The 16029-nt window shown below is 52.4% G+C and overlaps 1 protein-coding gene across 6 annotated transcripts in view; it reads right to left on the bottom strand.

The window, feature by feature from the left end:
• DTX2 (deltex E3 ubiquitin ligase 2) overlaps nucleotides 1-14820 on the bottom strand; it is a 36460-nt gene extending 21640 nt beyond the window's left edge. For 4 of the 6 annotated variants that reach the window (XM_062614887.1, XM_062614890.1, XM_062614891.1 and 1 more), the window contains exons 1-3: nucleotides 14707-14820; nucleotides 9910-10279; nucleotides 4401-4980 (exon numbers count right to left, since the gene is read on the bottom strand). In XM_062614887.1, coding sequence (XP_062470871.1) covers nucleotides 4401-4980; nucleotides 9910-10216 — 887 coding nt within the window. In that variant the 5' untranslated portion in view covers nucleotides 10217-10279; nucleotides 14707-14820. Of the gene's footprint in view, nucleotides 1-4400; nucleotides 4981-9909; nucleotides 10280-11584; nucleotides 12144-14383; nucleotides 14542-14706 lie in introns of those variants that run through there. The other 2 variants (XM_062614888.1, XM_062614889.1) reach the window with 2 other exon arrangements.
• Between the last annotated feature and the right edge of the window lie 1209 nt (nucleotides 14821-16029).

The raw sequence follows: 16029 nt of genomic DNA, 5'->3' as shown, positions 1-16029 counted from the left end.
AGCAGCGCATTCCTTACTGTGTTTCAGTGCCCTTCTCTGTAATTACACAGCACAGGGCATGCAATAAGGTAGTTCTTGCCCCAGGGATGGATGCTTCCCTGTGTGGGATGGGAAGGATCATGCCAGGAGGTGGCTGCGAGCTGACCCCTGGTTCCCAGATCCAGTTAACACCACTGATAAAAGGACCAACCCTTGCCATGACACGCTGCATCTGCAGCTCTCAGCACTGTCTGTGAGGCAGGCTGGATTCATTAACTGTGTTTAATACACCAGAGGAAACTCATGCACCAAGCAGCAGAATAACTTGCTCACAAGTGTTTAATGCATTAGCAGCACAGCCAAGGACATTAGCATCTATTTAAGCCTTGGCACGCCTGTCAGGGTTTTCCAGTGTCTCTGACCCTCTCGAGAGCACAGGGAAATTAAACCTGCATTTTGAAGTGCTGGAGTTTCACCCCCTCACTCCAACATCCACCCTCCAGCAAGCAGGAAATCCATTCAATCACTGCCAACGCCACAGAAGCCCAGGCATGCCTCTGCTGCACTAACAGCACCGGGGGCTGTTCTGGCCTGCCTATTAGAAGTAACTGGCACCACCACACAGGGAGTTAGGCAGCTTCCCAGGAGGAACTACAGCTCTTTCTCAGCTCCACAGGAGAGATGTTTGCTTCAGTGCTGCCCATTTTAGCTGTCTCCCCTAAACCAATTGAGGGTACATAACTGCACCGTGGATCAGGCTCTCCCTAATAGCATTTGAGCCCTTCCTGCTCTGAGGCAGGAGCTGGGGCATCCCTGCAAGCTTTATGAAGATAAGCACTTCTGTAAACCCAAGTAATCTGCTAGGGCTGCTTTGGAGCCAAAAGCTGCAGGGTGAGCACAACCTTTATTAGACAGTAGAGAATCCACCGTGGCCCACTGCTTCCTTCCCTTCGGTCCGCGAGTATGGGCCAGCACAGGAATTGCACATCACAGCTAGGAGGAATGCTGGATGCAGACAGAAACTCATATAACGTAATTAGTGCTTCATCATCACTGCCACAAAGGCTGCAGGAGGAATGAGGGCAGCAACTGGGAGAGAAGGGAATTAAGCACCGATCCAAGTGCAGCTGAGGCAGGAAGATGGGGAACCTCAGGGGTAAAACAACCCAGGAATGTTCTGGGCTTAGGAATTAAACAAAGCACATGGTTAGAGCTGGCTACTCAGGTTTCCTCCTAATTCACAGAAATGGGAGTATTTTGTGCTGGAGCATGGGTTTCACGAGCCTGAGCCTGTAACCCCAGCCAGGAGCTATTACAGACACCCAGCAGCACTCCCAGCACAGGGGTGACAGGGAAAAGCCATCTCAGGCTGTCAGCTGGTGCTGATAAAGGCCTTTCACATACAGCACTACAGAGGAAGATAGAGATTGCCCCCTGTGTGCATGTGTCTGCCTGGCAGGGAGAAGGGAGAGCAGCCCTGGCCAAAGCTAATGCAAAGCACTGGAGATCCAGACATCATCCGTCATCCATGAAGAGCTTCCAATGCACTTCTTTGTTCTGCCCTTCACTAGGGTCCTTTTGGGTGAGCCCCCAGCTGCTGCATCCCTCCGGGCTCAGCACATGGCCATGGGTTGGATCTGTGAACCACACATGCTCCTGTGGTGGGTATGGAAAAGAGAGGCTTCCATAGATACTGCTAGTGGAAAACATCAGGGTTAAGGAACAGAAAGAGAGCTGTAGACATAAAGACCATCCTGCCTGCAAAACCACCTCCTGATGGGCCCTGTAGACAGACAAGTGCCCATCAGCATCCCCATGTCTTGGCCAGGCTGGGGGTCTGCCAAGGGTTCACATCACACTCGCCCTCCCCTTGGGGCATGTTCTGCTGTGCCCAGCAAAGATTTAACCACACAATGCCTTCACAGGGCTGCTGCATCAACCCAGCACAAGCTCTGCCAGCAATACCTGCTGCAGGGTTTAACCCTCCAACTGTCCCAGCAGCAAACAGGACCCAGCCCAGCAGGCTGCCAACACTATGGCCTCCCCAGCATCCTAGCTGGGCTCCTCCTGGCTGTCCCTCTCCTCCCAGTCAGCATCATCTGTGCCATGGGCTCAGTTTATGGTGAGAAGACCGTGCTTCAAACATCTCCCATCCTTCCTTTCAGGACATCAGTACCATACAACATACCCAGCCCCAATGGGCTCCAGAGAGGCTCCTGGCACAACTGGTGCAGAATCTGGTCTTCCTTTTTAATCCTCCCACTCTGAGAGTCCCTGCGCAAATCACACAGAGGCCTGGGCAAGGATGGGGGCTCTAGGCAGCCCCATGCACTGACCAGTGGCTCCTGCAAGAGGGGGAATTTGGCAGCTTCTTCAATAGTCTTCCTGGGGACTCCTGCAGGCAGTACCGAGCTCTGATTTTCAGCCCTACTAGAAAGAAACTGAAACAGAGAAGCATTTTGGATGCTTAAGATGTCCCAAAACACCACTAGGTGCCAAGAAAGCACCCGAAAAAGACCGTGAGAAAGAAGAACAGGACAGGAGAAGTCATTTCACTCACATGACCCTGAAAAGGGAAAGTCCTGAGAGATACAACACTAAGGAAGATACCTCCAGATTCACCACCTTAAAACGCAAATGAGATTCAAACCTCAAACCCCTGTGCCTGATGTAATCAGCAGAATGTGCTTTCAACCCCCTCCTTCATCTCTTATCTCTATGTACTTGGGGTAGCTTGGACAGGTAAATCAGCCCTGGCAAGTTCCCCTCTGGTTATTCAGGTGCTCACGCAGCAGTTCAGCAGCTGGATTATGGAGGGTGAAATGCCTATACTGCTTTGTACACTGCCAGCCATTTACAGAGGGAGCAGTCACACAGCCCTTGCTTGGTCCCCAGTTTAATGCTGGCAGATACTAGGTGCAAGTATTATCATAGAAGGGCCACAAAGACCTCTGCTAGCAAAGGCTTGCACACAGGAGGAGTCAGTGGGATTTGGCTTGATTTGGATGTCCAGGCTTCACAGAGGCCAGCCTACAAGAATAAGGAGGGAAGTGCCTCACTTCCCAAGGGTGACACTGATCTCCCCCAGCCCAAAATCCCTACTAGAGCCCAGTGCTGCAGCCCCACTCTATCCCAGAGGGAATAACTGTGCCATGGAGAGGAGCTGAGCTGTCAGAACATGAGACTCTGCTTTTCACCTAGGTGGCAAGAGCTGAAAGGCCTGAAGTGAAGCCCCTCCTCCCACACTGGTAAGGTGTAAGCACAACCCTTCCTCAGCTCCAGCCGCTCGGATGGGAGCTCAAATCCATGCTGTGACAGTTTCAGTCCTGTCAGAAAAGAGCCAGGGTTGCTGAAGAAAGATGAAGGGAAAGGACAAGGCAAAAGCTGCACAAGGCAAAGCTCAGCTGGATTTCAGACCACTTACAATCCTGCTTGTGCTTCCTGACCTCCAACATCACAACAGCAGCTCAACATGTGCAAAATGAACTTCTTCCATGCTTATCCAGTGGCATCTCTGCATCAGCACTGATGAATAGCCTGGACACTGCTCAAACTGCTAGTGTTACCCCATGGATCTCAGAGAGGGGTCGATACGGTTCAAGGTATCAAAGGAAGGGGAAAGTGAATTACTGGTTTGGTTTTCTAAACATCATCACAATGGATTTTAACAGCCCTTGATCAAATCCATGGCTTTGGGCAGTTTTGGTGGGGGTTTTCCTGATGTTCACCTTAAAAGTGTCCAATATGGAATTGCTGATTTTGTCAGAGGTCTCAGTCACACACAGCGAGCCCTGTGTTCCCTCCTTGAAGGGGAAGAGCTTTGAACACGGAGAAGTTTTCCACTCTATGCTTACTGCCTATTTTGAATTAAATAAGGGTGTCCACAAATCCCCTGTTCGTTCACTCAGACCCCTCAAAGCTGTATTTAAGTGTAACCTGTAACACCACCAACCACTATTAGTTCTCTTGTATCTGCTGAATCACAACCTGACTCCTTTCTGCAGTGGTTCAGGGAGAGAAGAAGACAAGGACTATATTTCAAGTGGGGGAAAAGGAAAGGAAAGCAAAGGAGAAGCCTTTCCACGCACTGTACAGGATGCAAAGGCACAAACCTCTCTCTCCTTCTTAGGGACAAGACCCTTGTTACGTGCTCTGGGACAGAGAGGCTCCTATATAACAAAGACCTGAGCACAGCAGTCACAGAGTCGTTTAGGTTGGAGAAGACCTTTAAGAACACGAACTCCAACTATTACCCCAGCACTGCCAAGTCCACCACTAAACCATGTCCAGCACCACATCTGTTACACACCCCCAGGGATGGTGACTCCACCACTGCCCTGGGCAGCCTGTGCCAGTGCTTGACAACCCTTTTGGTGAAGACTCTACAGGCACAGTATTTAAAGGTGAATTGGGATCTATACCTGACTCCATTCGATGCAGACAGTCCCGTGCTGGGGCCCCCAGCTTGAGGCAAAGCCCAGGTGCTCTGTGCATTGAGTCTTGGTGTTGACCTTGCTCCAGACAAAGTCGGTTTGTTATAGGGCACGAAGCCGACGCTGGAAGAGCTTACGGATGCTGTCCTACCCTGATGAGCAGTAGAAGAGTTTGGAACGTTTATCATGGAGTGGCGGTAGCGTGTGGTGATGGGACCAGTCCCGCTGTTTAGCCAGCACTGCTGGCAGGAACAAGCCACCCCTGTGTGAAGGGGTGCTGGGGATGTTGTCACCGGGTACGGGGTGTCCAAGCGCCGCTGAACGCTGCGGCGGAAGCTCGTGTTCTTGTTGGTCTGGACTTGAGCCACGACGTCAACGATGTAGTTGTAGCCCAAGGATTTGAGATCTACCTGCTGGTGGTTCTTGGCACGGGCCTCCTCCAGGAGCACGCAGACCTTCATCTCGTAGGGGGACCACCCGCCTTCGTCGTTCTGCCATTCCCAGACGATGCCCTGTCCGGCAGCAGAGTCCCCAGGGAAGAGGTGCCTGCGGACGGCGCGCATCGTCCCTGTGCGAGGAGAAAGAGTTAAAACCGTCTTGTGAGCAGAGAATCATCGGATCACAGAATGGTTTGGGTTGGAAAGGACCTTAAGGTCATCCAGTTCCAACCCCCTGCCATGGGCAGGGACACCTCACACTAAAGCATGCCACACAAGGCTCCATCCAGCCTGGCCTTACTTACATTGCCAGGGATGGAGCATTCACAACATCCTTGGGCACCCTGTGCCAGTGCCTCACCACCCTCACAGTAAAGAACCTTTTCCTTAGATCCAACCTGATCTTCCCCTGTTTCAGTTGAAATCCACTCCCCCTTTGTCCCAACGCTACAGTTCCTGATGAAGAGTCCCTCTCCAGCATCCTTGTAGCCCCCTTCAGACACTGGAAGCTGCTCTGAGATCTCTATCAGCTTCTCTTCTCCAGGCTGAACAGCCCCAATGCTCTCAGCCTGGCTCCACACAGGAGCTGAGCCGCCCCCTGATCATCCTCTTGGCCTCCTCTGGACTTGCTCCGACAGCTCCAATGGGGACGTTGTCTCAGGGACTCATTTCTGCACAGATCTGTGGTGTCTGCATCAGGGTGGCTTCCCCACCTCTCCCACAAGAAGGGCACTAACGGGCTTTGTCTTCCCAACAGGACTGGCTTTGCTCATGAAGCGCAGAGAAACGCAATATCCCCATCCCCGAGATCCCTGTCCCTCTGCCAAATCTGACTGTGGGCTGGCAACAGGTTCAAAAGCTGCTGGGAGGAAGGGTGGGAAAGGAGGGAAGGAGAGAGGATGCAGAGACAGACACACCCCAGCACAAAGGCACACCGAGCACAGATGCCTCCCTGACGTTAAAACAGAGTGAAAATAGAAGTAAATCAGGCTGAAGCACAGATCTGGTTTAAAAAAACCCAACTCCCACAGCCTTGACAACAGAGTAACTATAGAGACAGGGCACCATCGGGGAGCGTGCATAAGGGGCTGAACACCCACTCTGCTCCGCACGGGTCTGGGTAATTCTGCTCTTGGAGGAGTAGGTAAAGTCCTTAGAGTGGAAGAACAAGGACTTTGGAGAGGGGACAGGCAGAGCCAGCTCCTGCAGGCTGGCAGATACAGCAAGACTAGAGAGGAGATAAGGAGTGATGTGGAAACTGGAGAGAGCAGCTGCTCACATAAAGGAAGAGAAATGAAAGCAGGCACTTGACTGTTGCGATGCTGCTCGAGAGCAACAGCAGGAGCTCACAACCCCCTGGAAATCTGGCTCTCCAGGGTGACTCCACTCCTCTCTTTCAGAAAGGAGAAGCCTAATGAGAGGGATGTAAGCTATCCAACAGGACAGAAACCCAGCAACCTCTGCAAGCACGGGTTCCTGTACCAGGGTCAAAGCTGCTTTCTCATCCTGCACTGAGAAAGAGGAGCAGGAAATGCTGCAGGGCAAGTCTGGGGCTGCAGGAGGTGGGGTGAACAGAGGTGCAGAGAGTCCTTAGAGACAGGAAGAGCTTGGAGAACAGCACCAACAGGTGAAAACCCAAATCAAATAGAGCCTCTAAAGAGGCTGTGAGAGCTATGACACTGCTGCAGGACCCCAGGTGAAAACAGGCACATTTACAGACATCCACACCTAAAGCCTGGGCAAAACTGCCCTGATGCTGCTGAGGGTATTTCACCCAACAAGCACATCCCAAGGAAGAGAGAGGACACATGGGACTCCACACTGCTGAAGCCCAACTGCTACCTGTGTTCAGGCTCTGGCTGAATGCTCGCTGGAGCACCTCTGCTTCATGCTGCTTTTATCCCTACCCCATAGTACTGAGATACTGTGGAAAGCACTAGGACTTGACTCAAACCATAAGGGCATTAACTGCCTCCTCACTGCTGAAAATTCAACAGCATGAAAGTCACATCTCTGCTCCTATCACACTTCCAGGCTTTTTCTGTATAGTACCGGTGGTTTCTGCGCAGTGTTTTGGTGTTCAGACCATAACCACGTCCTGTGCTGGGGTGCAGGTATGTCCCACATGTCATGGGGGAAACTAGGTGAGTAGAGACAGACCTGAGCTCCAGAGGTGACAAAGGCTGTGGCTCTCTCAAAGTAAGAACGTGGCAGACCAAGGAATGTCAGGACCTGTGTTTCTGCTGGGGAGCTGAAGGCACAGGGTATGGCCTGCCTCAGGGATGAGCAGCCAGGGAAGGTCCAGCACTTACTCCCAACTCACTGCTTCAGTGGTCAGAGCAGCACCAAGCATCCTGCTAACTGCACAGTGAGACTCTCCAGTGTCTGCATCCAACAGACAGCACCTCATCAGCACACCTAAAAAGCTATCAGCAGGCAGTGAAACACAGCAACCTCTCTGTAAGAACTGGATCCTAACAGCTCAACCATGAGCCCAGGGATTCCTGTGGGACAAGAGCTTCCTCTGGCACAAGTCAGGGCAGAAGGTGTCAGCAGAACCAAGGAGACCTTTCCCAGACAGGAGCAGACACCATAAGTGGGAAAGCAGATGAAACAGCCAAAACCAAACTCTAGTGATGACTGCTCCTATCCTGTCCTGTCAAGTGCTAGAAACACAAACCCACACCTCAACAGGTAGGCAGCAGCAGGGATGACCCCTGAGCAAGAAGGAATGGGGATGAGATGGGCTGGAAATGCACTGCATTTAGAGATGACTGCAGAGAGCCTGTTCTCAGGAGTAAGGGGACTACCACAGGTAAAGCAAGGTGTCCAAAAGCCCGGGGGACACAACTCGGAGGGGATTAGCAACCCTGCCCCTGCTCCACTGGCAGGTCACAAGTTAAAAGCAGCACAAAGAGGACTCTAGGAGCTTGCACACAACCTGTGTTTTAGGAACCAACACCAAGAGCCAAGCCACACACTTGGAAAACATCCCCCTTCCCCCTGGCTGGCAGGGAAGCTGGGATTCCTCTCCAGGGTGGGCAGACAGCTGTGGGGAGAGGACAAGTCCTGCTGCTCCCTTGCATTCACTCCCAGCTAATGTGCCTCGACCAGCAGCTGAAGCCACAACTAATCCTGCCCATAAGATCCCCCTGCACAGCTGTCATTCCCTCTTGGTCCCGTTAACACTGGCTTCCTGTTATTCTGCTGGCTTCCTTTGAAGAGCCTGTTTGTCTGTCTAATAGCTAATGAGCAGAATACAACAGCCTATTTTTTTGCCCCATTTCCAGATTTTTCATGGGGATGTTTCCTGCAGAGATTCTTTTCTCCTGCACATAACAAAGGTCAGCTGGCTGCTTGCTCAGAAAGCTTCACAGTTAAGGCAAGAGCCCTGCAGAGAGAAAAAGCTTTGCTTAGAACTGGGCCACTGAAAGGGGATATGAGTGTTTGCAATAGTCACGTTGCAGAGTGCACAGGTACCTGTGGAGGGAGGCTCACTGAGCTGATGAGCATCCCTCCGCATCAGTGGGAAACACTGCAGGAGAGCTGGGGAACAGAATCAGCCCTTTTGGTTATTAACACCTCAACCACAGATCTTGTCCAAGGAAAGATGAGGGCATGCCAGGCAACATCATTCCCAAATTGTACTGGACTGTCCCCCAGAGATGACCAGTTCTGAACCACCCTGCGATGGACAATGGGATAACTGTTTTGAGATCTTTCACATGGGTCTAATGTGGTACAAGCTCTAAAGAGATACAGAAGAAGGATGTCCCATTCACACTGGGACACATCCTTCACCCTCACCAAACTGGGCTACTCAGCAAGTCTGGAAACAAGCAAGAAACAGCCACTGGTGCCAGTTTTGTTGGGTCCATGCTGTACTGCTCAAAGCCACAACCTCAGCAGGACTCAAACAGGCCATGCTGAGCAGACCTGCCATGAAGAAAGCTCCCCACCCATGACACCACTGGAAAACCTAATCCTAAGGTCACAAAGCCAGAATAAAAACACGGATGCAGCTGTGATGACCGCTCACATTTGCTCCAACCACTTCCCTTTCCTTTAGGAATCGCCCAGTAGTGCAGTTGATTCAAGATACTGCTCATTTATTGCTTCAATTGGCAAGAAACCAGCACGCTGCCCATCTCTTAAGCTTGGGGTGGTGCTTGATTGTGCCCTGGGGTGATGGGAGAGATGCTGGCAAAAGAGAAAGTGAGGCATGGAGAATCTCCCACAGCAGCCATTCATTCAGGGTGTGTAATTTGGGATCTCCCTGGATTTTCCAGTCATGAAGAGCATGCATTCCATCCCTGCCCTCTCCCTAAGCTACAGCTGCTCAGCACATCTGCAGCAGAAGAGGGCAGGAGTCATCAAATCCTGAGCTGCCTCACTGACCCCAAGAGAATGAAAATTAGGTCTCAGTCCTGCTATGAAGCCCTTCCATGGGAGGAAGCAAGCCAGCCTTGTGCACACAAGTGCGGGGAACGTTCTGCTGCAGCATCACGGCGCTCTGCGGGGGCTGCAGGCTTGCGCAAAGCAGCTTGTGCGGGGCGGCATGCCAAGGTAAAGCAGCTGGCACTCCAGTTGTAGAGGGAACAAGGGAGGAGATTGGGTTTGAAGCCTAAGAAAAGGCCCTTTTTACACCAGTGGTCTTGAACGGGTGGGAGCAGGAAGAAAGTTTCCGGCTCTGAGAGCTCTGTGAGCTGCAGGGGTCCTGTGATGAGGTTCCTTAAGAGGAAGCAGCACTACTGATTCATGCCAGCTAATACTGATGTTCTCATGTGCCAACGTGCTGGGTGGCAGACAGCATCAGGAGAGAAGCAGACATAGAATCATAGACTGGTTTGGGATGGAAAGGACCTTAAGATCATCCAGTTCCAACCCCCTGCCATGGGCAGGGACACCACACACTAAACCACCCCTCAAAGCACTGCCCTGCTGTGGCAACACACAACAGAGCTTTGTAGGGCTCTCCTACACATAATGGGGTCCCACTTATCTCCAAGCACACAAGCAGCCTCATCAAAACCCCAGCATGGGCAGGGGTGCTCCCTTACCTGTGTCCTGACGGAACTGTGTCAAGCTTGGGATGTCGATGACATAGGGGGCCAAGGCGGGATCTGCATGTCCCAAAGGGATGCTGCTGACAAGCCCTGATCCCGAGCGCCGGCCCTTCTGCTGCGAGGCCTGAAAAACCTGTTCAATGTAGCTGCAGACATTCCCTCTGTACGGCCTCCACCTGCCAAACTCATCCTGCCATTCCCACACTGCCACCGCTGGGGAGTTGCTGCCATGTCCCGGGGCAGAACCGGGGAGTCCGGATGGCCCAGCTGAACTGCTTCCTGCTTCCTGAGCTGCTGCCATGCTCCTCCCTGAGTTCTGGGCACGCTGCAAGGGGCAGCTTCACACCATCTTCTTCTGGGGGACCTGTAGCAAGAAACAAAGAGAGCTCATAGGGCTGAGAATGATGCCCCAAATCCACCCCACCCTGTATGCATACCACACAAGCCAATTGAGAGAGGGGAACAAGCTCAGCCTTGCACAGAAGATGCTTGCTATGCATTTAGGAAACTGCAGAGAAGTGGATTGGCCTCAAAACCCTCTGGCTGAGGGCAGATGGGGTATCACCTCCCACTCCCTGCCAATGCTGGCAACTTTTCTTGTTAATTTGGAGCAAAAACTCTAAGGACACTCTGCTTCCCATAGCTTGCAGCACCAAACACCACCAGAATCACTGCAGATGTGCACAGAACCAGCCCAGGAGCACTGCTGACCACCTGCAGGGAAACCCCTAAACCCTGACCCAAGTTCAGACACGCACTAGACAGGATCATGCCAAGGCCACCCCATACCTGTCCCCACTCACACTGCTTCTGGCAGCGTTACACTGACCACCCTGATGTGAGATATCAGCTTGGGAGCAGGAGCTCCCCAAGCACACATGTACATGAATGACTTGGTTATACAAGTGGTATCCAAACTCTTCTCACTGATCTGGGCTCTCACTGATCATCAGCTCCATCCAGGCTTCTGACCAGGCAGTTCTGATCCAGAATCAGTCCCTTGACTCCTTCTGTGCAGCACTGTATGCGCACACAAAGGCAGAAAACAATTCTTTATGCACAGTCTGCAAATCACAGTAGTGCATATACCAAGCACAATCCAAGTGAACAATGGATGGAAAGAAGCACAGAAGCACTAGGAGGAACATAGGGTGTAATAAACAGCCTGTGCTGAAGGCAGTGATTTAGCAGGTCCTTAAGACTGCACTACATCTAGCTGCAGCTTCTCAGGTTGGAAAACAAGGAACATCTTAAAACAACAAACAATCTGCATCAACAAAGACTCAAGCTAAAGACTCAAGCCAAGAAGAGATGATTTGGGGAAGAAGAGAGAATGGAGTAAGAGCTTTAAGACATTCAGGTAAAGACACAAAGGCAGTGAATAAATCCTAAGGACTTAGAGACAGGATGCAGAGACAGAAAGACCACTCTTAGCCCCCTAGGGATGCAAAACCACAAAGCCACTGCACGATCACCAAGCTGCCCAAGAGACACCATAAGTCTGATACATGGCATTACCTGCCTGCTTTGTCATTGCAAGGAATCCTACCCAGACCATCTGGACACATGCATCTTGGTGCCCAAATGCTGGACAACCCCACGTTGTTGCTCATGATCAGGTGGGTATGACTGTGAATAAGTGCAATTCATTTTGTTTCAGAACAGTCACCTTCTCCTTCTTCAGGCCTCCATCACTGACTGCTCACTTAACTCCCAGCAGGCAGCTATGAGCTTCCTTCCCATCCAATGGAAAAGTTCAGGTGCCCAAGAGGCAGAGCAGCAGTGGGTGGCTTCCACTGGAGGATGCCATCTGCAAGGAGAATGACATCCCTGCCGGATGGGGAAGATCCCACGCTCCGTGGAGCATCCCATCCATCAGGCTCGTGTGGCTTGCTAGCTTAAAAAAGCAATAGAAGAAGAGCAAGAGGCAAAGAGACGCACCCACACGTCTGCATTCATGAGAGGAAAGCAACACTTTCTCCAGGAATTCAGTGCAAATCGGTTTATGAGCTGCTCTGAGAGCTCTACACAACACCCCCAGCTCAACTGGTGCTGGTGACAAACCGCTCCAGGGCACCAGGAGAAAACCCTGGTCTCTGCAATGGATCTTCCCCATGGAATTCGTTCTTCCCTAACACACCATGGACAGTTATTTTACTGCTCAACCCAGCCAGTTAAAACCTGAGGTGTCAAACCCAACACCTGCCTCTGCCAGTTCTTTTAATGGCAGGTTTCACACCAACACATCTCCTCCAAAGGGACCACCAGCATGTCCATGCTCGGCTTGGACTCAGAGCAGAGCTGCAGGGTTCTCTGTCCTACCCACCTGCATGAGGTGCTCTGAACCCCCAAGACAGAACCAACACCTTTCTCCCCCTAAAGTTGCTGTCACCAAATACTCATCTGCCCATCCTACAGATGGGGACAGCAGAGGGAAGCTGTTCGGATGGAGTCAGCGATTTGTTTTCCTTCCTTTTTGAAGCACAGCAGCAGGAAATGGAAAAAAGAGAGCATCCCAGCAGAAAAGCTGCCCCCTTCATGTACCCCCTCCACTTGCTGGGACACCAGCTGGGTGACAGCAGCCTGTTGCTCACCCTGGGGAGCAGCGATGCTTTGAATCCCAGACCACACGCAAAGGTACGGGGCTGGCTGCATGTGAGCATCGCGTGCTTCGATATTCACTTCCCCATCAGAGTGGAAAAGCATTTCCTGAGCTGGGAATGCTGCTCCAAAGGAGCGAGGGGAGGATTTCAGCCTCCTGCCAGTTCTCCGTGCTCGAGCCAGCAGCTGTTTGCACGGATTGGGAAGCGAGGAATGCGGGAGAGCTTCAGTACGCCAGAATTACCCGAGCTCCTGAGTTAAGGCAAACAAGAAGAGGCCTGAAGTTGCAGTTCCTTTCCCCATTCCATGAATCCAGCAGTACACAAGTATTAAGAGCTGAGGAATCCAATCCCAGAGCTGCTCAAACAGCTTTCCCTTGGGCTGCCACGTGTGTCACAGAGCTGTGTAGAGACGTGTTACACATCCCACTTGACCAGCACTGCGTTTGGGATGCTACCAGTAGCTCAGCTGCACCAGCTCTTCACACTGGCTCTATCCTTGGCAGATTAGTGTCCCAGGGAGGGTAACTACATGTCTTTCCTAAAATCCCATGGACTATAACACTTCACCTTGAGCTTTAAAAATCCCTTGAAAAGCTCCAAGTCATCCCAACCACTGAAAGTGTTTATTCAGCAAACAGTCCTGGCTCCAATTAGAAATCCTATGGGCTACCTTGCTCCAAATGAAAACAAACCCCTGACACCTTGAAGTGCAACCTTCAATATTGCAGCCAAATGCCCTCCACTTAGGAGGGAATTCGGGATTTGTATTTGGACTGGTTTGGGTGTATTTTGCACCCCAGGACAATCTCTGTAGCCTTTACCCACATGGCTCAAATCAGGGACTTGGACAGGAAAGGAACTGGGTGAGTTTCAGTTGTGTTTCCCAGCAGATTCCCTCCCTGCTCCTCAAGCTCCAGCCAATGGTGGTGAGAAAGCTGGGGAGGGGCAGGCCGGAATGAAAGCCTTTTCCAGTGCCTGAACTGAAGCTGTGACCAGCGCTTCAGCAATGCGCTAGCTTGTACCCCAACAAGAAAAGGCCTCAGGAGCTGCGTTAAGGAAACACAAATCACCAGCTCGGTAACACAAACTTCTTAGCACTCAGCTTAGAACTGAGAGTGCCCAGGGGGGATTTGTCAAGTGCCACTAACACAGCATAAGAGACAGGATCAGGAGGGCTACAAAGAGCCCGTGCAAAAGGATTACACATGGATTAGGAATGCAGATAAAGCACAGGGAGGCAGCGGGGCTGTAACAAGCCCATGACCTTGTGCAGGGGGCATGACCGGAGCAGCACTGCAGGTACCCTGTGCCTCCCTTAACCCAAACCACCCAGCCCGAGCGCTCCTAAACTCCCTGCATCGTCCCATCTGCACCTCTGGGCCCTGCACAACCAGAGCTGTGAACACAGTAACAGGGTCCAACAGCGGCAACAGGGTCCAAAGCTGCTGCCGGGTACCTCGCATCTAAACACATCTTCCCATACACGAGCACCCAACACCATCAGCACACAGCTAGAGCAACCCAGGAGCACCAGTGAGGAGGTTACAGGAGTAACTCCAACCACACAGATCCATCACTCCTGCCTTCTTCAGCCTCCACCGACCCTCGGCTGGGTTGACAGCCCAAAGAGCAGAAGATAAAGCCCGACAGCTCCAAACCTGGACTCTTTCCATTCAAAACAAGCATCAAGAGAGCTCCCTTTGGACGGGAAAATAAAGACTGAAGCAGAACAAAGCGCTCGCCTCTCAGTAAAGCAGAGGGCAGGAATGGAGAGCCGCGGCAGGTACACCCGCACACAGGGCCGACCCAGCCCGCATCCCGCCGCCTCCGGAGGGCTCCTGGCCACCGGAGCTCTGTTGACTTACGGGGACAGCGCTGGGCTGTGGGGCGCAAACCTGGCGCGGCCGGGCCGGCTCCGGCTCCGGCTCCAGCCGGGCTGCGGGACGGGACGGGACGGGCCCGGCCAAGGGGAGCCGTGACCGGAGCCGTTTGTCCGGCAGCAGCGGCCCGGCCGCGAGGGGAACCGCAGGCCCCGCTCCGAGCAGCACCAGGCTGGGCCCGGGGCCGCCGCGCGTCGGGACCGGTCGCTCCCGGCTGTGACAGGCCCCGGTGAGGCCGCTAACGGGGAAGGGGAAGCGGAAGGGCCCGCCCGCCCCGCGCTGCCCGCCCCGAGCCCGGCGCCCCTCACCCGAGTCCCGCCGGCGGCTGCTCCGCGAACCGGCGCTTCCCGGCCCGTGGCGGCGGCAGGAACCGCGCATGCGCCCGGCAGGACCGGGGCGGGACTGGGGCGGGGTGGGAGTGAGTGACAGCGGGAGCGACACCGGGAGTGTGACTGTGAGTGTGTGACTGTGTGTGTGTTGTATGTGTGTGTGTGTGTTGTATGTGTGTGTGTTGTGTTGTATGTGTGTTTGTGTTGTATGTGTGTGTGTTGTGTTGTATCTGTGTGTGTGACTGTGTGTGTGTTGTGTGTGTGTGTGTGTTGTATGTGTGTGTGTGTGTTGTATGTGTGTGTGTGTGTTGTATGTGTGTGTGTGACTGTGTGTGTGTTGTGTGTGTGACTGTGTGTGTGTGTTGTATGTGTGTGTGTGTGTTGTATGTGTGTGTGTGACTGTGTGTGTGTTGTGTGTGTGACTGTGTGTGTTGTGTGTGTGACTGTGTGTGTGTGTGACTGTGTGTGTGTGTTGTATGTGTGTGTGTGACTGTGTGTGTGTTGTATGTGTGTGTGACTCTGTGTGTGTGTTGTGTGTGTGTTGTATGTGTGTGTGTTGTGTTGTATGTGTGTGGTATGTGTGTGTGTTGTATGTGTGTGTGTGGTATGTGTGTGTTGTGTTGTATGTGTGTGTGACTGTGTGTGTGTTGTATGTGTGTGTGTGACTCTGTGTGTGTGACTGTGTGTGTGTGACTGTGTGTGTGACTGTGTGACTGTGAGTGTGTGTGTGAGACTGTGTGTGTGACTGTGTGTGACACTGTGTGTGTGACTGTGTGTGACTGTGTGACTCTGTGTGTGTGTGACTCTGTGTGTGTGACTGTGACTGTGTATGTGTGTGACTGTGTGTGTGTGTTGTATGTGTGACTGTGTGTGTTGTATGTGTTGTGTGTTTGTGACTGTGACTGACTGTGGGTGTGACTGTGACTGTGTGTGTGACTGTGTGTGTGTGACTGTGTGTGACTGTGAGTGACTGTGTATGTGTGTGACTATGTGTGTGTATTGTATGTGTTGTGTGTGACTGTGACTGACTGTGGATGTGACTGTGACTCTCTGTGTGTGTGACTGTGTGTGCACGTGTGTGACTGTGAGTGACTGTGTGTGTTGTATGTGTGACTGTGAATAACTATGTGTGACTGTGTGACAGCGGGAGCGACACCGTGTGACTGTGAGTGACTCTGTGTGTGTGACTGTGAGTGACTGTGTGTGACTCTGTGTGAGTGACAGTGGGAGCGACACCGTGAGTGTGATTGTGAGTGACTGTGTGTGTGTGACTGTGAGTGACTATGTGTGTGTGACTCTGTG

Source organism: Pezoporus occidentalis, unplaced genomic scaffold (assembly GCF_034315485.1).
Source record: "Pezoporus occidentalis ecotype Australia unplaced genomic scaffold, CSIRO_AGI_Poc_V1 ctg179, whole genome shotgun sequence".
Classification (NCBI taxonomy): domain Eukaryota; kingdom Metazoa; phylum Chordata; class Aves; order Psittaciformes; family Psittacidae; genus Pezoporus; species Pezoporus occidentalis.
Note: the sequence above shows the minus strand (reverse complement) of the source record. Positions and strands in the feature narration are given on the sequence as shown.